The sequence below is a fragment of the Amblyomma mixtum genome, chromosome 6 (assembly GCF_055824585.1).
Source record: "Amblyomma mixtum isolate Tamu chromosome 6, ASM5582458v1, whole genome shotgun sequence".
Taxonomy (NCBI): Eukaryota; Metazoa; Arthropoda; class Arachnida; order Ixodida; family Ixodidae; genus Amblyomma; species Amblyomma mixtum.
The window spans coordinates 146,987,573-147,013,072 of record NC_143017.1 but is presented as its reverse complement, the minus strand read 5'-3'; the positions used below and the strand labels follow the sequence as shown (position 1 = coordinate 147,013,072).

At 46.2% G+C, this 25,500-nt stretch overlaps 1 protein-coding gene across 1 annotated transcript; it reads right to left on the bottom strand.

The window, feature by feature from the left end:
- Window positions 1-3,566: 3,566 nt before the first annotated feature.
- Window positions 3,567-24,927, bottom strand: LOC149340701 (uncharacterized). Its single transcript, XM_089551333.1, has 2 exons — window positions 23,939-24,927; window positions 3,567-4,515 (listed from the first exon to the last, which is right to left on the bottom strand). The coding sequence occupies exons 1-2, from the start codon at window positions 24,882-24,884 to the stop codon at window positions 3,941-3,943; spliced, it is 1,521 nt and encodes a 506-aa protein (XP_089407459.1). The 5' UTR covers window positions 24,885-24,927; the 3' UTR covers window positions 3,567-3,940.
- Between the last annotated feature and the right edge of the window lie 573 nt (window positions 24,928-25,500).

Genomic DNA, 25,500 nt, shown 5'->3' with positions numbered 1-25,500 from the left:
TAATGTGGCTGGCAGTCAACTCGAGATACGTATTTACAGCCTCATGCAAAAAGCATCGGTGAGCACTTGTTTCGTTTTGAAGCGCTTTATCATTCAACAGCAGATGTAGGAATGAAATTACCTGGCGCACTCAATGTCCATATGTGCCGTTCATGCAAAGCATTTGAAATCCCAATCGTCGTCAGTTATGCTTTCCCGCCTTTTAGAATAGTACGTTCCCACGCGTTCCAGTTTCGGTCACCGAGCCCTCTTCGCCCCCCGCCTTCCCTCCAGGCTCCTCCTCCCTCTTTTCTCGCGCTTTTGGTATTTCCCTCCCTCTCGATGTTTCCACGTACCTTCGATCTGTTTTCCCGCCCTTCCTGTGATTCCCGTAACTTTGGTTCGATTTCCCACGCTTTTAGTGTTCTCCAGCGCTTTTTAGTACTTGTTCAGTACACCAACTACTAATCAGAGCCCATTAATTATTGACTAGGTTTTATTAACTGTTAATTAGCACATGCTAGTTTTCTACACCTTTCATTTTGTATTGATTAGTCAATGACCATTAACCGTTAATCACTGTTTTCGAATTATCACTTCATGCCTACATATTACCAGATAGGTCTAGACTATCATCTACAACGTATCTATCATCTATTGACTGCCCTCAAGTATCTTTTACTATCTACTGGCGGGCCCTGTGACAGCGTGAGGTTTTATGTCGCCACCTTTCGTGCACACGCAGGGTTCGCGGCTGAATGGTATTTGTAATGCTTTCGCATTAGAAATCTATGACCTTCTAAGCAAGCATATCGAGTCGTTAGAAGTCAATATTCTTCCTGGCATTTCTCCAAGTCGCACATGCTATGTCGGCAGATTAGAATGCTTGGAAACTTCTGTCAACATGGTTGTACGCGCGCACAGAAATTGGAAGAGGAAAGAAAAGATGCTGCCGTGACGAGCAAAGTCGCAATTTCAAGACCGTGGGTGCCTTTCTTAGAGCTTATGTGTTATCCTTTTTCCTTTCTTCAGCTGCATTCCTGCAAGAAATGCGTCTTAATTTACCATTCCTTTGGAAGCCGTACACTTCGCTCGCTGTTTGTTAGGTTCCATACCTGTTGCATGTGGTCGTCTTCTTACCCAGATTTGTGCGCAAGTTTTGCGAAAGCTTTCATTCTCAGCAACTCAGAGCACACACGCAAAGAAATCTTTTCACTCATATTTATTGTAAGCACGTGTAATCACGCATCCTGCAGTCGCTTTCTTCTGTAAATACAACTCATGTTTTTATTCAGTTCACCGCAGCGACAGTCGCTGCCTTAACGTTGAGGCTGTCAGGGTCATAGTACATAACAATATTCACATGGAAAACAAAGTCTGCGCAATTTCACGCCAAGCGTATACAGCTCGTTCGGTCTAAAAGCCGCCGACGTAGTAGTAACCGCCACCGCGTGTCGGAAATAGTCGGGGCTCCGTAAAAAAACATGTACTCGTATCATAGTAATTTGTGATTCTAGTGATTAATGATTGATTGGTGTGTGATAAGTGATGAGCAGTTAATAAAATCGTTCTAATTAATTGATTAGTTGAATATCTGAGGAAATAAAAATGAAAAAAAAATGTGTGTTCAAAAGTGGTAAAATGCTCAGAATAAAAAAGCCAATGTTTTATGATGCTAAGTAAAACAATTTAGAGCAATTGATCAATTAATTGATTGAAACAATTAAAAAAGTGCAAAATACGTTCGAAGGTGTTTCCAACGGGCAAGGCGTCGCGTCAAGCAGGCGATGGCGTTCCGTGGACTCCCTGGCAGCGCTGAAACACGCTCTCGCGTTCCTCTCCTAATGGTGAAGTTGAAGTGTCATCCATTTTTTTTTTGCATTTAACAAACTTGTAATATGTCAGCATGAAAAAAAGTATGCCTGTGAAGACTTCATGACTCGAGTGGTCGAATCAGTTGTTTTCCGAGAGCGAAGATGGTAGTCTATGATACCTCATGGCAGAATCACACGACTAAGCTGAATTAATAGAAAATCACAGCACAGCTGTGAAACAGTAGTTTCTTACTCGTTCTGGGCGTAGGTTAACCGATATTCTAAAATGAGACTGTCTCTATTTACCAATATAACGTCAGTCACTGCGCGACATGGCACAAAACATACCAGCACTAACGTTGCAAGCCCCCCCCCCCCCCCCCCCTCCCCACTTTCTTTCGATAAAAAGAAGGCTACCGTGTCCACAAAAAATGCACATCGTTCACCGAATGGCATGCAGACCAGCTGCATGTCAAGGTCGTAGTCGAAAAAACAGTGCCACAAATTAAAAGCAAAGCTTGCCGCGACCAGCGGCCTGTGAAGAATTTGAAAGCTTCCTACTAAGACCCACTAAAAGTAGTTAATAAGGAGGTATCGCGATTTTCACAACTGCACCGAAACGTTGCTAATACGGCTACGGCTTCATACGGAAATACCACAGCGCGTTCTGTTATAGCATAATGAATAGATGGCATGGTCCACATCCTTACGATCTCTTCTGAGTCTACCTATGAACCCAGTTCTTATAGTCGCTGTCAAGCTGTTCACAAAATTATTTATATTATATAGCATAGCTGTGCTACTATCAGCGGCAGTAAATGCAGGTTGTTTCTAGAGTGCACCATAACATGGAGACTGTCATGTTACGGAACACTTCGTGACTAGCCCTAAAGTGTAGATATGAAAGAAGCCAACAGCCACAGAAACCAAGGGGCACAGGGGATTTTTAATTAGTTTATTTATTTTGTGGTGTTGATCAATTTAGAATATTACTGAACATGTTATCGCTTAAAGCTAATTGATTAGAAAAGCAGAAGAAAAAACAACCACTGCCGCCGGTGGGATCCGAACCCACGACCTCCGAATTACGCGTCCGGTGCTCTACCTCTGAGCTACGGCGACGGCTGTCAAATCTTCTGCTTTCGGAGGTATTTATGTTTACAAGTAACCTAACCTTGAGAGTGTTCATCAGCGCCACCCACGTTCATAAGCGGCGGACGTAGAACGTCCTGAGTTACCGCAGGTAGTGACGTAGAACGTCATCGAACGGAGAGGGTGGAAGCTGCGTGAGAACCCTCTTATGCTTCCTATGGAATCAAGGCTGCCAGAACCGAGGCCCTCGCTAAGCAATTAAGCAAACAAGGGAAGGGGATGAGGGGCTCGTTATAAATATGAAAGAAGCCAACAGCCACAGAAACCAAGGGGCACAGGGGATTTTTAATTAGTTTATTTATTTTGTGGTGTTGATCAATTTAGAATATTACTGAACATGTTATCGCTTAAAGCTAATTGATTAGAAAAGCAGAAGAAAAAACAACCACTGCCGCCGGTGGGATCCGAACCCACGACCTCCGAATTACGCGTCCGGTGCTCTACCTCTGAGCTACGGCGACGGCTGTCAAATCTTCTGCTTTCGGGGGTATTTATGTTTACAAGTAACCTAACCTTGAGAGTGTTCATCAGCGCCACCCACGTTCATAAGCGGCGGACGTAGAACGTCCTGAGTTACCGCAGGTAGTGACGTAGAACGTCATCGAACGGAGACACAAGTGTAGACACATTTCATACTTTTAAATGTGTGTAGCTGCAGCCAGAGCTAAGTTTTGGGACTTGACGTGGTTTGGGTTATTCAGGAAGGAGCTATAGTCTAAAAAATATAATGCCACAATGCGCTTCAGCAGAAATCAGTTCCGGAAACAAGCAGAGAAAAGCATTCCTCTGTACGACCAGTACTGCTTGCGAATCACGGTATTAAAGGACGGGAAAAAGAACAGTACTATAAATTTAGCTCCTTATGAATAAGTACTTCTGCGGGAGAATTGGCTATGGCATATGATGCCTATCCAAAGTGGTTGCCTTTTACTTTAGCATTCGTGTCGGCCGCGTGGAATTAAAACTCACGCCTTCACAGCGTACTTTCCAGCTGATCACCTGCACCAGCTAAATGTGAGCCCCCACAACACAAGCGACACGAAACTGGACGCAGCCGCATGCTGCGCGCCTCTGGAAGCTGCGGAGTCCGAGTTAAGCCTAGTCGAAGACGCGGACACTTGACGGCCAAGAGCCTTCCGCTGGCTCAGGATTGGGTCCACGTCGTTGTTCATAGACACCGTTTCTTCCGTGTTGCCGCCCAGTTCGCTCCAGTCGGTGTAGCCCTCGTCACCGGTGGTCGCGCCAAGATCGTCATCATCATAGTCATAGTCATGATCAGCACGCAGCGGACCATGCTTCGACGGCAGCGAAGAACCGGAAGCGGGATCAACAGTGGTAGTCGCCATCAGGTGTCCGTCGCCAATCACGGGCTGTCGGTAGTCGTCAGCGCACCCCAACTGCTCGAGACTCAGCCGAACAACTTTGCTGCTGGCCGTCTTTTCTGGCGCATCAGTGGGCTTCTCGAAGTCGCACTTAACGTGACGCAGCTCCCGCCTGAACTTGGCGTTGCTGGTGACGTTTTCCAGCTGCAGTATCCAGGCCAGCCGGCAGTCGCAGGTGAACTTGTTGCCTGCGAATATAGGCGAAGAAGAGAAGGAGCACTTTTGGGGCGACCGCGATGCTTAATTTCCACTCGCAAAAGTGTTCCCTATCTGCTGCTGTTCACAGAAATTTATGAGTTAAATCTCATGAGCTTTGGGAAGAAAATATTCGTGATCGAAAGTTTTCCTTCGTCCACAAGACAAGGGACAAGAGTAAAAGCCGTTCATTCGCCACCTAGTTGCACCCAGGTTTTGCAGGCATGTAAGCGTCAAATGGCAGAGCCCGACGCATATAGTATTGTAGAAGAAAAAGCGTCCGCAATGTTCATTTTAATGCCATAGCATTAGAAGCCTCATTGGAGGAAAAAAAAATGTGCAGTCAGAAGCTAACTTCACTTATTGGCGGGAGGGAACTGAGGTTACAATCTGACCAGAAATTACGAAATGGAACCAACAGCTTGTAATGCTATCGCATCGCCGACATATTATGCACTCAAATATACCTGTAAAGTTTTTTATTGAATAAGTTGAGAACTACAATTGCATTAACTGCGGTAAGGACTGCATTTATGATCTCCTCTCTGGAAAATCGTTCTTGATTTGACCTTCTCTTCTCGTGATCGTAGAACACGTCATCACAGTGATGTTTCCGTCTCGTCGAAACGGGACAAGTCTCATTTTGATTGTAAACATGCAAGCAGTCACAGAAAGATTAATTGTAGGTTTGCCGTATGTTGAGATTCTTGGCATATTTTTTTTTTTTTTTCACTGAGTGGTAAACGACATCAGCGCGAGAGTAATAAAGGCGGCTGGCGTATTTTGTGACCAGTGACCGTGCAGGCGTTAGTTGCTCTGCATCTTAATCACCTAATTCTCATCGTGGAAATGGTACACCTCTTGTGATCCACGCAATGAAGTACCTGATCATGGTACAGAAATAATGCTTCTAGGAATTCAGCTGTCTTAGTAGAATAAGCCGAGGATTTTTATCGTTGTATTTCTGGGTTAAAGGTCAGCGTGGGCACGCCCAGTTGTCAAAGAAAAAAAATTGGCGCCCATATGTTTCTTACCAATAACTAAAATTGTAAATCGGCGGGTACGTTCATCGGTTCAGCTTTTGCCTTAAGCGACAGCTTAAAGATAACTAACCTGTCACGTACTTCCTTTTCGACACGATTGCTAATCATTATCGCGAACTGTTTAATCATTAAATGCTCTTTGTAGAAGCGAATTTATTCTTTCAGGTCCTTCATTCTTCTTGTTTTATGAGGACTGACTTCATATCACTTAAACTGGCAAACCAACCTTCACGCTTCAATCTCTTTTTAGAGCATATATCGCAGCCACTAGTTCGTAGGAAACATAAAAGCAAAAAAAGAACATTGCAGTTACAAGCCTTGCTGCTTCACTGTTTGTGCATATATAGACTTTTCTATTGAGCGCAGTCGCATAAGCCTTCTTGAAAGATAAATATTTTGCATAACAGGAGACACTTTCACACACACACTTTTACTGCTATTGCCAGGTATTACAATGAGCGGTATTGCTCCTAGCCCAGTGTGCTTTCAGACCTTAATTTATTCTCTCTCCGATAACTTTAGAAACATCAGCAGTAGCCCATAACCGTCGCTTGTCAGATTGGGCCGTAGCGCCACTTCTATTCTGGACTACCTACCATGTTGACAAGCCCCCTTCGCCTTCGAAGAATTTCTACGGCATTTATATTAGTGTGGCCTGCACTGAATAGTTTTAATGTCAACAGTCATTTATAGCCGTACCCTTTCAGTTGCTCAAAAAAATGTGTTATCCATGAAATCTTTCATAAGTATTGGTTTTATTACCACTAGTTGGTGCCTACAGGTATGAAAATTTGCTAATAAAACGTAAGTAAAATTACGACCCAAGCTGAGATGGAAATATATGCTCAAATAAACGGACGAAGAAACTCTCTAGGGGAATCAGGGAAAAACAAATATTACTAATTGAGTTTGAAACGTACGCGCGTCTTGATTTTTCGAGACATTGTGCTAACCTAATATTGCGCGGAATAACCGGGGTAAATTTGAACTGACGAAAAAGAAGCATTCGTTAAACAAACGGGCCTGGTGCGGTCCCGGAGTCCTTATACAAGCAGCCTGAGGAGGACGATAGTGCTTAAATCCTTGACAAATTAAATTGTCTACTCCATGTGAATTTTGTTTCGTGGCTCAGCTATCTATCTTTGTAAACGCTGAGTCACTTTACACGCGTTTTATTTGAGCGGTGAGCGGCCGCTGGCAATGAGCTAGCACTTTATACGCGAGAGGCGGGCAACACAGTTCCCGAAGTTTTCAGCGTTCATTTCCGGATCCCTGAACTGAGTTTGGGTTTAAAGAGCACTCAGATTTTTCTTCCTTCCTCTATACTTTGCAAACATTCGACATTCAAGAATGAGCGCGTTCGAATTAGCTGCAGTACAGGGTTCTTTTCATTGAATTTTTCATTTCATTTACGAGCCGAAACTTCGTTTGTGTTCACCTCCGCATACTTTTAATCCTCAACATACTCTGATGTTAACGCTATCCTCAGCACGATTTATGTTTCTCTGCATTTTTTAATCACCTATGTCTCAGGTTTAGTTTTAGTTCAGGTTAACGCTAAGCGAGATTTATGATGTCAAGATTTAATAATTCTGAGAAGTGCTTACAAAAACCAAGTAGACAAGCGAGGGTTCTCAAGTCAGAAGACTGCACAGAAACCCTCAGCTGATCGTCGGCCCGCCAGATGAAGGAGTTATAATAGCCGAACAAGGAAATTGTTAAAAAAGACCTCAATCAGGAATGCTTAATTTCAATATGTATCAGCAGCGCGAACACAACACAGAAAGAAGGAGAAGAAGGTAAAGAGCGCTGAACTTCCAACTTTTATTTGAGCAAAACTGAACCCCGCACTTATATGCACATACCAGGTAAAATCCCACCAGGGGGTAATCAAGGCGCGCGATCGAATTGGGACCAACACAATGTCCAGGGCATCAGAATGATAACTACAATCGCACTATACAATGACTTCCATGAAATGAAGCACGAATGACATGCGGAAAAACAAGACAATGTAAAAACAGGGTTGAGTGTGCGCAAATGTAAAAATGGAAAAACAGAGTTGAGGGCGCGAATTTTGCTAAAAACACATGAGAAGGCGAGAACACGGTATAAAGGTAAGCGATACGAAGGGTGAGCGCCAACATTTAACACGGCTAGAACAAAAATGCAGTGTGCTCCTAAAAACCAGGTAAAATCAGGTAAAACCAGAAAGAAAGGTGATTTCTTTTTCAGATAATGAGATCGAAGGGTGCTTACGAAACCTTCCTTGAGCCCTGAGATGTAGGTAGCTTCAATGATTTCGCGTGTTAGTCGGTTTTTATGTTTTTTGAAGACGGTTGCTTTCTTAAAATGAGGAATGCATTTCTTTTGGCTGTCACATACGCGGCAATGGGCGGGCAGGTTCCTCAATGGCGCCCCAGTTAGATCGTTCCTATGTTCCATTAACCTTTCGTTTAAGCATCTTCCTGTTTGGCCTATGTAAGCCTTACCGCAAGCTAAAGGTATAGAGTATACAACACCCTCCGCACAAGGCACAAAAGGATCTCGGTGCCTGGTTGTACAGCTACTGCTCTTTTTCTTTTTATTAACTTTGTTGCACAGGCTTGACAGGCGCAGAGGGGCTGAAAAGACTATGTCTACGCCTGCTTTTCTGCCAATTTTCTTCAAATTATGCGAGATTTGGTGCAGGTATGGCAGAACGGCGACCCTTTTGTTCCGCTGTCGCGTATCATCCGGGGCTTCACATTCATGCTTCATACTTATCAGGACTTTTTTTGCTACGGACGAAAGGACAGATTGCGGGTATCCTGATTGCGTCAGCCTCAGCACTTGGCTCGAAAAACTGTCCTGCAACTTGTGTTCACAAGATTTTGTGAGTGCGTTCTTAAAAGTTGACTTCACGATGTTCCGATGTTCACGATGCAGGCGTAGACGTAGTCTTTTCAGCCCCTCTGCGCCTGTCAAGTCTGTGCAACAAAGTTAATAAAAAGAAAAAGAGCAGTAGCTGTACAACCAGGCACCGAGATCCTTTTGTGCCTTGTGCGGAGGGTGTTGTATACTCTATACATTTAGCTTGCGGTAAGGCTTACATAGGCCAAACAGGAAGATGCTTAAACGAAAGGTTAATGTAACATAGGAACGATCTAACTGGGGCGCCATTGAGGAACCTGCCCGCCCATTGCCGCGTATGTGACAGCCAAAAGGAATGCATTCCTCATTTTAAGACAGCAACCGTCTTCAAAAAACAAAAACCAACTAACGCGCGAAATCACTGAAGCTACCTACATCTCAGGGCTCAAGGAAGGTTTCGTAAGCACCCCTTCGATCTCATTATCTGAAAAAGAAATCACCTTTCTTTCTGGTTTTACCTGATTTTACCGGGTTTTTAGGAGCACACTGCATTTTTGTTCTAGCCGTGTTAAATGTTGGCTCTCACCCTTCGTATCGCTTACCTTCATACCATGTTCTCGCCTTCTCATGTGTTTTTAGCAAAATTCGCGCCCTCAACTCTGTTTTTCCATTTTTACATTTGCGCACACTCAACCCTGTTTTTACATTGTCTTGTTTTTCCGCATGTCATTCGTGCTTCATTTCATGGAAGTCATTGTATAGTGCGATTGTAGTTATCATTCTGATGCCCTGGACATTGTGTTGGTCCCAATTCGATCGCGCGCCTTGATTACCCCCTGGTGGGATTTTACCGGGTATGTGCATATAAGTGCGGGTTCAGTTTTGCTCAAATAAAAGTGGAAGTTCAGCGCTCTTTACCTTCTTCTCCTTCTTTCTGTGTTGTGTTCGCGCTGCTGATACATATGGATCGCAACCAACTAGCCCGACAGATGGTGTTACTTAACTTCAAGAAACTTTCGAATTTAAGCATGTAACTGCTTGGCTTCGCAGCGTGCTGTCAAACTTGCTTTCCCAAATCGTGAATACCAAACAATTCAAATGACGTGCGCTTTTTCCTCCCATGGCTTCGAGTCACAAGGTTCGCAATAGGGTGAAGACCGGGAAATTTACCCACCATCGCGGCAATACCCACTTAAGCTCTTAATAAGTAAACATTCCCGCCCCGGCCGGCCTTCATGACCGGACAGAACACGCCCACTGACTTTGTGCCTTGGAATATAAGTCCCGAGCTATGGGCGGTGCAGAACCTAACGGCCATTGGGCAGGCCCAGCATCAAAAGGCACCAAAGAGGACATACTCCGTCATCTATCAAAAGCCCCATATTTCATATATTTCCACCTCCCCTAAACACACTCCTCCCCACACATCCCATGTCTTCTTCCTTTAAAGCCTCTGAAGTGCCGGACGTGGCGTGTGTACCAACGCACTTTCTCTGAGGCCTTCTTGCGGAAGCCAGAGCACTCCACCCGAAAAGCTTTTTTTTTTTTTCCCCCGAAGTACGCAGCCCGGTCGTGCGAGCATAAAAGCTTCTGCGGCCGAGGACGCGCCGATGGAGTGGCGACAGAAACAGGATCTTCGTGTCATCTCGCGGTGCCTCGCCCGGTCCACCGACGCTGGTTATGGCCGGCACATTGTGGTCAGCTTTGTATACTTCCTCCATTTTCCTTCCTGCGGCGTCGCGCAAGGCTACGCGCTGGCTGCGAAAACTGTCCTCGTGTATGAGAATACATGGCTGCGCGTTTTTGCCTGTTCGTTCGTTCTTTTTCGGGAGTGACAGCGGCTCGCTCCAGTGCGATGTGTATGCGTTAAGCGTCGTCCAACCAGCCGCTGCTTTTAGTGCGAAGTTGTTGTTTCATCGCGCCGCCGTTATGGCTGAAGAAAGTTGTCGCGTCCGCCACGCTGCAATGCAAAACAGCGTCCGGCTTTCAGGCATTCGCAGACCATGTACCGCTAGACTGAAGTACGCAGACCGGGGACGAAGAAAACAATGCATAAATTGTGAGAGTGAACCGCGAAAGGCTATGCTAATCAAAATGGAGTAAGCAGGAAGAGTGTCCGCGTGTGTTTATGCACATGATATAAGAGAGGGGAAGTTGGATGTAAGGAAGAGAGATGATGACATCCTTTCATCCAGCTATCCTGACTTGTGGAGCGTCTTTGCGCCGCGATGTCGACATGTGTCTTCATTTTTGTTTAGTGCATAATTAATTTGTCGAGTAAATAAGAAAGTCAGTAATGTGTGCAGAAACTTTGTAGTTCAGCGTGCAGTTGAGCATCAGGTCATGTGTTTGATTCCTGCCAACAGTGTAAGCGCTTGAAAGGAAATTACTTGCTGAGGCGCGCCTGTAAAGATATGTCAGTGTGTCGTAAAGAGCCACAGTTGCCGATATCAATCAGCACCCTATAACTACGGCTTGTCTCGGAGGCTAGTTACTGCGCTGACAGGTGATATTAATTTTGTAACCTACTTTAACTCAGGTTATCAAAAGAGCTCTTGTCTACGAAATAATTTTTACAGCGCGATATATAGCAAACTATTTTTTCCGAGCTTTACATATGCATCGTCAGAGTACTTTAAATAGGTGTTTAGTGTTCTGTGTCTCTATATTTGCTAAGCTAAAATAATGCCTGAAATCTTGAAAGCCTGAACGGGGCATAAAACAGTTGAAAGAAGCACTTTCATTCTGAGGTTTAAAAAGCAAGGAAGAAAAAAAGTGCAAGGTGGGATCAACGCGTAAATAGGGATGAAGAAGCACTTGGCTTCCGTTGTTTTCCCATCTGCTCCCCTCATGCCTGACCCACCGGGTTCAAAACGTTAGGATAAGGTTAGTGCACTTGCTGAGCAATGAAACTCCGAGCAAAAAAAAAAAAAGAGGACAGAAAAAACAGACCGCAGAAGCCTTAAGTTGAAGTGAAAGTGCAAGTACGTTTTGTCGCCTAGAAGTGGCAGCAAACAAAACAAAGCGAAAGCGATCTCCAGCCTGTTTATGCAAGGCATGATGTGTCATGGCTCTAAGTTGGCTACAGTTCCACGCACCATCGCAGATGCTGAGCTCCATTCGGCGTAATCCAAAGACAGAAAACATAGAGAAAATCTTATCGCATTCATGTTTATTCTGCCCTAGCGTTTTGTCTCAGACCTGTCTCTCGCAGACATAGCTGAGCAAAAGCAATATTTTAACTTCCCACAGACTTTCGTTTTTTCACGCATTGCCATGTTTAGCCGCCGTTAAAACCTGTCTTATACTTTGTGGGAGCGTTTCTTCGCCCTCTTCCGCCAGAGAGCGAACGATCAGAACTCACAACGCTGAACGGAACTACAGCACGAGACTGCGCATGCCAGCGTTTCGTGAGGCACATTTTGCGGTCGGTGGGAGCTGCGCCGGTCGCCTCTCAAGCATTATGCGGCTCGCGCGGCGTTTTGTCCCCAACAATGCGGTCGTGCTTTTCTTTCCAGAAGGCGACGCCGCTATCGCTTATAGAATCGTGACGAGGCAGAGATAAGGATTTGAATTGCTAATGCAGGGGGCTGCGTTTCAAACGTTTCAAGACGGACGCGGAACGCATGGATACACGTCTAGGTTTGGCACAAAAGGTGACCCGGCTGTGCAAGCGAAATGGAGACATTCGACGCAGCTAGTCTGCAACTGCATCAAGCAGCATTTGCCTCTGGTCGGGTGCCAGAACCGAGGACGCAGCGAAAATGCGTGAGATCGAAGAGGCTAGACAAGGATGTTTCATAGCAAGGCGTACATTCCAAGTGCTCTTGCGCAAGTGCTTTTAGCTGGAAATTGATTTACTTATCTCTTTCAGACACAGATTATATTCTACTATGCAGAAAAATATCTTACAAAAGACATTGAAAACAAGACAGTTTGACACCGCATTCTGTGCGGTATCTCACTGCACTGCCATTTGTTGGTAAACCTTTAGACATGTTCTTTCTGATTGGAATAAACAGCCTCCGCAAAACCCGCATGATGGACCGACATTGTGACTTTGTTGGTCCTACAAAAGACCACGTCAGCAAAATGATTGTTCATCTAAAAGAACTATATGCCCAGACTGAGTTTGAACCATAGTGGCAACCACTCCTAGGGCTGTGTCCTTCCGTGCCCTTTTTCTAGTGCGTCATTGCTTAGGTGTGTTGTGTTATGATGCAAAAGTGATGTGTCCTGTGCCGCTTCTTTCCTCGTGCTTGGTTGTTCAGATGTATCGTAATATCCATTGTGTTCATTTGCGAGTGTTTTCTTCATGATTTCTACATAGTTCATGTACACAGAATAATGCTTCCCTGTAATAAATATCATGTCACAAAAAAAGTGCCTTCTTGACCTAGGGATAGTGTGTGTGACTCGCAATTCGAGGATCATTGGGTCAACACCCGCACTAATTCCCCCTTTTTTTCCAGCGTAATTAATTTACTTACCATTCGTCGTAATAATGCAGTTTGCGTCATGTTATGGCCTCGTAATTACGGTGTAACCCGTGTTTTAATCATAATTTTCATTCCATAGCTAAACGTGTGACGTCGTGATCCTCTCGACCAATCTAGACTTTCCGTTGACACCGGTGACGACATCTACACCGGTTCTCCGCTGAACGGAACTCTTAACGCCAGCTAGTTAAAAGTCGCGTGCACAATCGTTTACATGCAAACTTACGAAAGATACGTGCAATACGAGAGCAATTTCACCTGCTTCTTGAAAACGTGACATGGTCTCACGACAGCGTCGATTTTTTTCGAACTATAAAATAATGCACATATCAAAAATACTTCCTTATTGTCTGTGTTGAGCTCTTAAACAACAATTGTCTAGTCACACGTATTTTTTTTCAAACACTGGCTAGATTAGAAAATCTAACCCAGACATACGCAACAGAAAGCTGAAACCCACGAAAAATAAAATCATCGAATTACTCATGGTCTACATACGTTAGAAAACAGGCTGCTACGAGCTTGTAGAACAAAATGTTAAGGACTCAGTGCAACTCTTTCTCTCACACACACAACTTTCTTGCGCTCATTGCTGTGATTTTTTTTTTCTTGAGCGCATTATTTGTGAAAGAGTGTTATTCGTTTTGCGGTTCCTGTTCTTTTCCTTATATTTTGACCTAAAAGTTATCAACCATTAGCAATGCCATATGCCTTTCGTACTTTGTTGTATTTGTGTAGTTTTCACATTAATGTGTTTTGCTTACTTGTCCGGCCTTTTCTCTTTTTCACTGTAAGCAACAATGCTAATTTCGACCTCCTGTACGTGCTAATGCGAAACCGTAAGGGTTCGAGGCCTTTTCCAAGCTGCCAATCGTCAGCTTGTACTCCGGGCCCCGGTCATTGTGCAAGAAGTAATGGTCAAATAAAGTTTATTACTTTTACTATTTCGGACAGCGATGAGTGTCTTCTGCCACAGGTTTACGACAAACCACCAAAGTGTCTGCGGTGAGCGCCTCCTAATGAAGGCAGTCGACGGCAGTGTCGTATACAGACAGAAGAGTGCGACAGATATAGCAAAAAAACCCTTAGCCTCGTATAATATACCTACAAGAAGCCATCGCGCAATAATTTAGTGACCACAAAGCGTTGAACATTTCCACGAACAAGTGATAGAGAATTGACTTCACACGCACGCAAGCGTACATCCTTGTCGTTTCATTTACGTTCGTAGTTGTCTCTTCGAACAAATACAGCAGACTTTCTGTTAAACCTCTTCTCTCTTAGCAAGCTCTCTGGTGGGTCAAAAGGCACAGGGTCCTAACACCTCCCACCTTACTCCCTCACCCGACTATGCTCCACGCTAGCTTTGCGGTCATGTTCGGCGAACGTTTTCCGTTACCTGTCTTATTTTTTAGTTGGAGGAGACAGGCTTTCGCCACATATACTGACACGAGCTGTACGCTTTATTTCACGCGGAAATTTGACGTTGTTGCTAAAAACTGCGCAACACTTCAGTTTTCCCAACTTCACACATGGAGCACAATAGAAGCTGGTTGTTTTACCTCCTTGTTCTTTTTATTTTAGCATTTGAGAGGCTCCCTAGTAGACGCTAGCAACTTCGTTTATAATGTATCGCGTTTGAAACATAGAGTTTGGGGAACACCCTATGAGATGCCGGGTGCAGAGGACATAGCAAAGTGTCTCATAAAGTCAAAAGTGCTGGCACGAGTTCTTGAGATAAAAGAACAGTCCACGTTGACCTCTGTCAGTGTGCAAATTTTAGATAGCGAAAAATGATGGACAGGCAGCAAGACAGGAGCTTCAAATGGTGATGCACCGCGGTATGCACAGATGGTTCGATGCCCTGTTTGCGACCGGCTGCCGAACCGCTTCCGTGACTGCTTGGTGGCGCACCAATCATCGGGACACGTCTTTCATGCGTAGGAGAACCGACGTCACATCTCTGGCAGCAGTAAAAGTAGTCTGCGTTTCCATCTCGTGGGAATCCTGTGACAGCTGTCATGTACGGTTGCACACAGGCATAGACAATCGCGCAGAAAAAAAAAGGGGGGGGGGGGGGGGTGCACTTTTGGAAACAGTGCGCGCACTGTTGTCGATACGTGTCCGTGTGCGCGCCACGCATACCAGATGTCGCACCAACAAGCGCAAAGAAACATGTTTCCACTTCCTACAGCTTTTTTCTTTTCCTTCTAACCAGCAGACGACACGCTCGAACCGGAACCTTATGGCACCATGGAATCACGGACGTGCCTATTTTGCGCCGGTCACTTGGCCAAGAAAAAAAAACAAACAAAAGGTGATCAGAGCAAAACAACATAGGTCCGAAACGGTGCTTAAAAAAAAACTCTACAAGCCGGTATAGTGGAGCAGCCTTACAAATGCCAGCTGCGCCGCGCTCAGTTCCATCAAGGCGTCGCTGACGGGACGCGGTGTACGTACGTGACTGCGACAAGGGGCCGGACGCAGGGCAAAGGCTAGCGAGGCAGCAGCTGCATACATCCCGGACCAAACAGCGGGCGACTGGCGGCTGATGGATTGCAATTGACCGCACAGATGAAAAGTGCGATAAGACAGTGAAAGGCGAGCTAATCAAAATGGAGGAGTGCAGCCTGTACTCCACGTGTCTCGGCTCCAAGATGCCAAATCCCTGAACCTCAAGCGAGGCAGTAGCGCTAGCTCAACAATAACAGACGCAAGAACATGATGGGAAGGAGGGCACAATGGAGGAATAAATTCTTCTGCGCCAAGAAGCAGCCTTCGACGCGCATCCAAGGCCAGGGACACTGGGCCCCTATTGGTTGCTGCGGCGCGTGACACATGGCTGATGTGGTTATCAAGCAAAGAGTGAGCTCTTGTGTCAAGAGCTGTACGGGCCAATGGTGAAGAGACGAAATAATTTTTAGTGAAAAGATTCTTAATAAGAAAACGGCGTCAGACTTTGCTTTCTCCTAAAAAGAAAATAAAGAAGGAGGGAAATAAGAAAGTACTGAAGATGTCCGGGACACCACTCTAGCTCCTCTAACAATTTTATTTTGCGAAAAAGTTCTTCACTGATTCATTCTGAACACGACAACGGTAGGCTACTTGTTAGAATTAAGAATGACGGTGTGTACAAATTAGAGAACGAATGGAGCGAGGAACGTAAGAAAAGCGGTTCAGCTGTTTAAAAAAAAACGAATAAATATGACGAGTACTGTGATGGAAAGATACGCTTTTTCTTCCTTTCCTTCTTTCTCTCTTTATTTATTTCTTTGCTTCTTTCTTTCCTTTCCCTTTCTTTCCTTTTCTCTCTTTCTTTCTTCCTTTCTTTCTTTCCTTCCTTCCTTCCTTCCTCCCTTCTTTTTTATTTTTTCTATCTTTTCCTTCTTGCTTTCTTCTTTCCTTTCTTTCGTTGCTTCTTTCATCCCCTTCATTCCTTTCTGTTTCTTTCTTTCTTTTCTTTCTTTCTTTGTTTCCTTCCTTCCTTCTTTCTTTCCTTCCTTCTTTCTTTCCTTCTTTCTTTCTTCCTTTCTTTCTTCCTTCCTTACTTTTTCTCTTTTCTTCGGTCTTTCTTTTCTTCTTTCATTTTTCATGCTTTCCTTTTTTTTAACTTCGCTAATCTTAGCCTGTATGTCTTCAACTCACTTTAAGCGTTACTAAAACGCGGGTCTAGGTCTGCCTTTTCGTGCGCGATGGAAGAAGCTTTATTAGCTTGAGCTTAGATTTTTCTTTTCTCGGCGTTTTGAAGGAACCCTTTCTTTTAATGTAATAGTATTTGATGTTCTTTCCTCAGCGCTGCACAGTGGTCTAGCGGACAATATGCTATGACCGTTAACTCTTTTCGATGTCGCTTTTCTCACTCTTTTGAATGTTTCTATGCGTTCTGTTCCTATGTTTCCGAATGACCGGTGACAATGCCCATGTTTTAGTTTTTTCTCACTTGCAATTTTTCTTTTTCCTTTTATGACGGCCCCTGGATGCATTGCCTCTGTTCTCTCTACGTGCGGGGAGCCAGCGCGCTGTAATAGCCGTTGTGAAATAGCCGACAAAGAAGCCCATTACAGAGATTGAACACTGAAGCGGCCCGTTGCGAAGATGGCCGTCACACAGGACGAGCTGTTCTCAGTGGTGATCATAGATGCCAGTGTACTGCCCTGCCTACAATGCGGCAACAAATTTACCGATTGACGGGTGCTTTTAATCTTTAGCGCAAGCATGCTTAACAAAAAGAAAGAAACAACAAAGTCACAGACAACCGGCACTCATCAAGGCCATATCAAGTGAAAGGGAGAGGATGCGAAGCCAGGGGGTCCGTAATAAGCAACCATCGACACTTCTCTGGACGTATACGAGCGCACCACGCCCCATAGGCTCCATCCCCTATTTCTAACAAGTGCGGTGCAAGCATGTGTCCACGACTGCAGCCCCAATTGATTCCTATCTCAGCCGGCCTTACCCTGCCCTGAAAACAGCACGAAATATAAACGACGGTTATATCACATAGCGCCGTTCCTTTTCCACAGCACGCGGGTTGAGGCGTTTCACGCCGCATCAATGTCGTGCCTTCCACTCCGCCTGCTCACCAAGCCCCGCGGGGACGAAGAAAGCGCGGCGGTTCCTGCTGTGTCTGACGACAGGGGGCCTCACAGCTGTCAAGCGAGCAGCAGCGTGACCTTTGACGGAACCAGCCAGCTTCGAGCGACGACCTTACGCAGCGGGTACGCTCTCGCGGTACTTGGGAATTTGTGATTACTTTTACTTGGGCCCCAGTCAATCGCTGCTCCCATTTATTCCTAGCAGGACGTGCGCTACGTTTCGGCAGTGCTAAGCCAATTTGTCATTCTTGGCTAGTGTCACACTTTCCGGCCCTTAAACCAGGGGATCTGATGACTTTAAAGTTGTTTATGAATTAAAATACACCTACAGCTTTATAAAGCATCACTTTTATCAAACAAAAGCATGCAAGAAATCTATTCAAGAACGGTCGAGAATGGCTGGCATGACAAGCTTAGTTTTGGTCTGCCAATATACGCACCCTATGGGAACCCGACGTAATGAAGAAAATGTAATGAAGCGAAGTGAAAATGCAATGAAGGTACCGAGGTACCATCGCGTTTAAGCATGCCCATTGGTCGGAACATTTGAGCCTCCATAAACTGTGACAAAACAATTTGAGAAGGCTTTTAGAAGGAGAATTGTAAAGTGAATAGACTAACACTAAAAGACAGAAAAGAGTAGAGGCGTTAAAATGGTTAGTTCTTTGTGGTAGCAAATCAACTGTCATAACTATTTATTCCCCAAATAAAACAGCAGTAATATTCGTTTACGGGCTAACTGCAAAATGAAATCAGTCAAACTTTCCCCATGGACTAAATGTTCACCGCTAGGACTACTAACGTAGTTAGCATCATTTACGCGATTTTTGGCTTACTTTGCAACATTACATTAGTAATGCTGAAACACAAATAAAAAAATAAAAAGCGTCTTTCAGGCTTCTTGGTTTCATTGAATGTTGGCTTCCGTCATGTATGTGATAAAGAGCCTCCCTTTTTCCTTCCCTTGCCTCCTAAATAACGCTACATTATTTCAAATATATGACTAAGAGCTGTATGTTCTATGGAAAACAGATTAAATTCAAATAAATAGGCAACCCTTTATACGCACGCGCTTTTTTGTTAAGCTTTCATCGGTCTTATTCATCGATGAAATGGATTTCCTTTTATTTTACCATGCATCTCATCTCTTCAAGGTGCCAGTTATGCAGCGTAGGTGTCCCTATCTCCATTACTTCAGAGCATCCCGAAATACAAGTTATGCCCCTTTCATTTTTAACCGCATTCTGTTTCGACCTACCCCACCTGCATGCCCTCCAGACGAAAGCGGCTTTACAAGGCTCACTCTTTTCAAGCTTGAAATTAGAACATACGCGCAGAACCACGAGTTCGCAGGGATGGTAATCGATTGAAACGGGGTCTGACACATGCACGCGTGCTGCCGTGGCTCCGGAAGTAACTACCATTCATCTCTGCCGCGGTCCCAGAAGTGGCCTCTCAGGTGCATGCATTCCGAGTGCAGTCGTAGCTTGTGTCTGGCTGAACGCCACGATACCCTTCGCTATTCCCAGTTGTTGGTACAACATTCATGGGTGCACCGGATATAAGTCCTTTTCCGACGAGCATCAGCCGTGCCCATAATTCACCGTTTGGAGCGAGGGAGAGGAAAACAGCGATGTACTCGAACAACCACCGTGTTTTTCTAACGCCGTAATTTCATCATCCAAATAGACACTTGCGACACCCGAGACACCGAAATGCTGATACAAAACACTGGTCGCATCCAAACCGTGGATTCCAAGATTCCGTGGGTAAGGGAGTGGATTCCAAGAGAAGGCAAGCATAGCAGGGGGCGGCAGAAAGTTAGGTGGGTGGATGAGATTAAGAAATTTGCTGGGATACCGTAGCCGCAGTTGGCAAAGGACAGGATTTATTCGAGAGACAAGGGAGAGTCCTTTGTCCTGCCGTGGGCATAGTCAGACTGGTGATGAACCAAAAAGAACCAAAAACCCTGAAGTAAACCAAGAACATAGACAACCCGCATCTCGAAACAGTAACAACGTCGTCGTTTGACAGCGCAGGGCTGCGTATGATGACCTGTATTCAAAGCGCGGTTGTAAATCATGTCAACGCTCCAGCAGAAATTCGATATTTCCTTGTTTTTTATGCTGTCATTATCACCTGTGCCCTCTTTTCTCGAACTTATGACGCCGTTTAATATGGGGGTGAATCAGTGGCAACGAACAAGTTATATCCCTGGTGTTTGTGAACTACAAAAGTTATTTTGAATACAAAATAAAGACCATTTAGATGAGAAGTCTTGGATGGCAAGATGTCGCAGCCGCCGGGAAATTAACATTATTGAAGAAAACAGAACCATTGTGGAGGTTTTTACTATAGAATGTTCCAGCGAAGGGAGATAGCTGTTACGGAAGACAATACATGATGTAGGGACGCGCTTTACTCGTCTCCTGTGGTTTGCTTCCCCGCAATGCACCCTCAACTCATTCCTTGTGGTTCGCTTCCCCGCAGTGCACCCTCCTTAGCCATGTTAGTTACTTTAATAAGGGAGGGCGCCGGCGTCGCAGCGCCACGAGCGCCACGGGTGGCGTGTTTGCTGCGCGCGCGAGCGGGAGACGTCTCTCTTTGGCTCGGGACCGGGGAAGCGCGCTGACGTTAACGCGCGACGCTCCGCTCTTCGTCGGCGGGGCAAATGGCGAAGCCTCGTGGTGGGAACATGCTTCCGCCACCCCGTCCCGTACGGCTTCGGAGTTTCCCCCGGCCCTTGAGTGGGCGAGCATTTGCTCGTAACCATGCTGGTGAGTCGGACGTCCTCGATTCCTCAGCGTATTTTGTTGCTGGCTGGCGTTATGTTGTAGTAGCAATAAATGCCTTGTTTGTGCCAGCCAGAGTATCGTTCCTTTGTTCCCGCAGAGCAAGGCCCGCCGTGGTCGGCGTGCACTCGGTAGTGTACGCGGCCACGGTGTAGGGTCCGCGCTGTTTTGAACTGTGTCAGCCGCGGTTAAGTGGGGGAAAAGTATTTTTAACCAATTAATATCCCATATTGGATGGCGTTATTAGCAATTTTCTACTGCTTAGATGAGGCAATTCTACTGAAACTCTACTTCTACTTATACATATGCTACCCGCTACATTGCATGTGGTCTGAGAGGGCAATATGCAGAGCGCTACAATGATTATTAGCAAACAAACAGAATACGCGGCATATCTAAACTCGAAGAAGAAGGTCAAGTATGTGCGGCTCACGATACTTTTGCTGCTATCAAGCTTTTGACGGTATACTTCACGGCAACAAAGTGCGTGAGCAGTAATAATCTCATGACCATAGACTATAGCGGCGGCGCGTTTTTCGTGCCTTTATAGCTCCATTTACAGATGTGATGTGGAAATCTTAAACCACGCGCTCTGAAAAAAAAAGAGAGGTTTAATACCTTCTGGCCACAAGAAATTATTACGCAAGCGCATTTGTACGGCAACGCTTCTATGCGAGATTTATAATCTTCGGTTACCCCCTGTGGTGGCCTATGTGAAAATCTCTAATAACTGCACTAAGTCAATGCTAATTTCTGGCTTAAAAAGAGGCGCGAAGGTGCGACCTCGCATGTGTATGCGTGCGTGTGTGCGTGTGTTCATGGGCGTGTGTGAGGAGCGAAAGCATGTGTACGGGAACAATATGCGGGCCCTTACAGCATTTAGTCATTCCAGAAGTTCCAACCGCACTCACCAGGGGTCCACTGGTGGTGCCCTTTCCCCTAGCCCGACTCGCTCGGCACAATGGCAACGGAAGGAGTGCAGTGTATCGCTGGCAACATCGGCAGATCGAAAACAGACCACGAAACAAAAATCAGGTCAGTGTTAGGCGATTCCAGCAATCAGAAAGAAATAGAGCTACAATAAGGGCAACCAGCAGGCATTGCTCGACGACAAGAGGACAGGCGGGGCGACGGAGCACCCCGCTTCTTTTCCCCGTTGTTTATTCTGCAGCATATACACCGCTCCCGGGTACATCACAACGCGACAGCGGCGGTGTAAACAGCTGCAGAGAGGAGCAGAGAAGAAGAGGACGGGGGCGCCAGCGTCGCTTGCTTACTCGGTCTCCCTTAGGTGGAACACAGCCAGCGAAAGGCTGGCGAGTGCAGCGAGCAGCTGTACCCGCGAACACGGTTGAATGCGTGGCCTCCTCTGTGGCGCACTGTCTGGACGTGGTCGTATACGGCATGCGCCAATAATGAGACAAAGCGGTCGCTCGACAAGAGGGAAAGAGCACGTCGAACAAGAGGCTGGCTATGGAGAGAAGGAAGTGTTCCCTCCGTCTTTCCTTTTCTTGCCTTTGGCTCGGCGAGCATTCGTTGGAGCAGCACTGCTCCGACCCTTTGGCCCGTTTATACACAAAACATGCCGCGACGACGGATATAAAGAAGCGGACTCCAGGTCCTCGCTCGCTCGCTATATTGGCTACCGATTCTAGCTGAAAAGGACAGGATGGGCTGTATATCAAGACAGCGGTCGGTACGGCGCTGCTGTCTGCCTGTTTTTTTCTCTTTTTTCTTTCTTCGTTTTTCTCGCCGTTATCTTGCCGTCAGCTACTCGAGAAAAGATGCTCCGCTGCTCCTGTGTGGACGGCGGGGTGGTAGCCCGGTCGCTTTCCCCTGCCCAGCGGGGGGCTGAAGCCGAGGGCAAGCAGCTGGAGGTGTCTGTGTGTCGCGAAGTGGATTGAGTGGCCTCGGTTTGTGTACAAGCGTTCTCCTCTCCGTCGCGCCGCTAGTTCGGCGCGGCGAGCAACTCTCCGCTGAGGCCCTTTGATCCTCTCCGCTGCCGGGTTCCTTGCCACTGCAGAGGGAGTTTCAAGGTCGAGAGCCGAAGCCGAGGTTCGGTACGTCAGAAGGATGCGTTAGAGCGACACGGCCGCCCGCCATGAACACTAGGTACTCTCGACGCTTCGTGAGATTTGAAGAATGGCCGGCATGGTTAGAAATGCGGCTCGATGCGCAGTCGAGATAGTACTTGCTCATAACCTCCCCGAAAGCGCACGCATGCGGCTACACCGAGAAGGTCTGTGTTCTCTCAAATCTGTGAACATGAAAGAAAATTTTGTTCTTGGTACACAGCTCGAACCCGAGACATCCGCTCTTCCGGGGCAGTCGGCGTACGGAAAACGCTAATCAGGACTGCTAGCAGTTGGCATGGCGAGGCCGACTTTAAAGACAACTGGAAGAGGAGACGATGTTAGTAACATGTGATACAGAGGAATTCCCTTAGGTGAAATAGATTTCGGTTGTTCGAGTATTTCTCATAAAATTCACTCGAGAGCAGGGGTGGAGTTAAGAAGCGCAAGCCAGCTATGTAGCTTTTTTTTAAAAGCGTCGCATTTGAGAATAAAAAATTCTTCCTACTACGAAGCACTTGATGCTTGTTTTTATACTCACTGATCCTTATTCTCATAAGATATCCTTCTCTTAATGGTAATTGCCCACCTGGCTCTCAGAAGGTACTAATTTAAGAGTTGGAAAAATTGTTGACACGTGAATGGAAGATCCCAGGCGAATACACGCGTCTAAACTGCTGTCGGGTTCGTCCCTCCGTCGAAGACACTAGAGCTATATACAATATATACAACTAAAGACTTGCATCTATCGGTCACAAGGGCCTAAACTTGTGCAAGCGAGCCATAATGAATTCGCGAACCAGGAAATAAAATTAGTTATTACAAAACCGGACCACACCAAGCGTGTATTCGCATTTGCGATAGCTATCACCAGGGTTTTGCTTAATACCTCTCTTATCAAATGGGAAACATATCCACCGTGACCTATCGGTTAAGAAAGCTTTTCGGTTTACATGCAGTCAGCGGGTGCAATGACATATGAATCATTTAAAATCCTTAAATAATGTATAATGCACACTTTGCAACATTCTCAGTGCCATTACTCACGCTGGGAAGCTGTTCAATGTGTGATAACACTTAGAAACCTATCAGATATTCGCGCAAATTATGCACAAGAAATAGACGTTGTCTCCCAGTGTTCAATGTTTTCTTCAAAACATCTTATACAGCCTTATCTTGAACTAGAGTAAGGACACTCATGCCGGCCGCGGCGTTTGAATTTCTTTAGAGGAGAAATTCTAGAGGCCCGTGTACTGTGCGATGTCAGTGCACGTTAAAGAACCCCAGGTGGTCGAAATTTCCGGAGCCCTCCACTACGGCGTCTATCATAGCCTTAGTCGCTTTGAGACGTTAAACCCCATAAACCAACCATCATGCCACATAAGTCGCTCGCCCACTTTCTACAGCATAATACTGGTCTCTTTATGACATGCCCCTGAATCTTCGCTTTTCCATCCCTAGATTGAATGCCTTGAAACGCTCAGCACTGAATGCTTCTAGCATCATTCAAGCAAGAACCATTGAAATCAGAGCCAGCAGAGCGTAAAAGAAAAATGTCTCACCAGTGAGGCTCATGTCAAAGGACTCGGCGTGAATCTTTGCCAGGTCCTCGACCGTCCTCCAGGTAAGCGTGAGCAGCTGGTTCTGCGACAGGTCCACGGACACCAGGTTGGGCGCCCCCCGGAACATGTGCGCCGGTAGCACGCGAAGCCGGTTGTACGACATGTAGAGCACTGTCAGCTGCGGCAGACCCTCGAAGGCGAGCGCGTCCAGCTCGGACAGTGCGTTGTACTTGAGGTCCAGCTCCGCCAGCTGAGGCATGCCGCTGAAGACGCGGGCCTCCAGGCGAGTCAGCTTGTTGCGAAACAGGTCGAGACGCGTGACGTGGGAAAGGCCGCGGAAGCTGTGCTCCGTGAGCTTCTCGATGGAGTTGTCACTGAGCTCCAGCTCCTTGAGGGCACCCAGCTCCTCGAAGGCGCCGTCGTCGATGATCTCCAACTGGTTGCGCTCCAGAAACAGATGCGTCAACGAGGGCAGATTCTTCAGTGATCCGACTCGAAGCCTCCTCAACCTGTTGTCCCCGAGCTCGAGTTTCTTGAGACGTGGCAAGTCCGCGATTGCTTCGCTGTCCAGGCTAGTTATCTCGTTTGAGTCTAAAGACAAGATGGCCAGTCGCGTGAGGTTGTGGAAGGAGCGGGGCTTGAGGTCTCCGAGCTCAGCCTGGGATATCTTCATCCGCTCAATCTGCGGCGTGTAACGCAGCGCCGTTGTGGGAACGAAGTCAAGCTTGTATTCGTTACCGAATGCATTGAACGCGACGACAGTGATCGTGGACTGTCGCTTGAAGGATTGGAAGACCACGTGACCAGGTACCAGCTTGCGGCTAACGTAGCACGTGACATCGGTGACATCCTCGGAGATGTCGCTGCTGTCGCAGCGACAGTACATGGGCTGGTCAATAAGGTTGCAGAGTTCGGGCACCAAATCCTCAGATCCAACATGAACCATGCAGGCTGACAGCCACAGTGCCGCCAGAAGTGAAAGTCGGCAATGCCTGCAGTAAATAGAAGTATAAGAAAAAATCTAAGCGCAAGCCATCGGACACAGAGGTCGTTCAGAACACACGAAACCATGCTTTGCAGTTTAAGTCGGCTACTGAACTAAAAGAAACGAAAAGTGACTAGGCACTGACGTCTGACCATGCCATAATGAAACAGTTCCCATCAAAGAAACAGGCAGATCACATGTCAGCTGACGCTGTCGGACGAATCTCACTAAGGACAGTACACCTCGTTGTCCATTACGGGCTTGGCTTTCGAGTGACCTCCAATAAAACACCCACTTCCAGCACCGTTCGATTCCGTGACAGGTTCTAAAACTTACGACGTATTAGCACTTGTAAATTGTTATTCATAAGTATATTGACGCTGCAGCCTGCACTACAGTTGGTTCATAATGACAGCATGAGAGATGCACATATCCACCGAGAATACCGTGTTCGATAGCGTCTGCTTAGCCATAAACCTAACCAAGACGCCAAAACATTTCCAGCGTCGCGAATATCTTAAAGGAAAAGGGGGCCACAATGCATTCTGCTTCAAAAGTGGGGACTGTAAACAGCGAG

Coding starts and splice junctions, on each gene's coding strand:
- LOC149340701 (XM_089551333.1), bottom strand. CDS start 24,884: ATGGTTCATGTTGGATCTGAGGATTTGGTGCCCGAACTCTGCAACCTT. Junction 4,516..23,938: donor CTTTGACATGAGCCTCACTG/GTGAGACATTTT, acceptor CTATATTCGCAG/GCAACAAGTTCACCTGCGAC.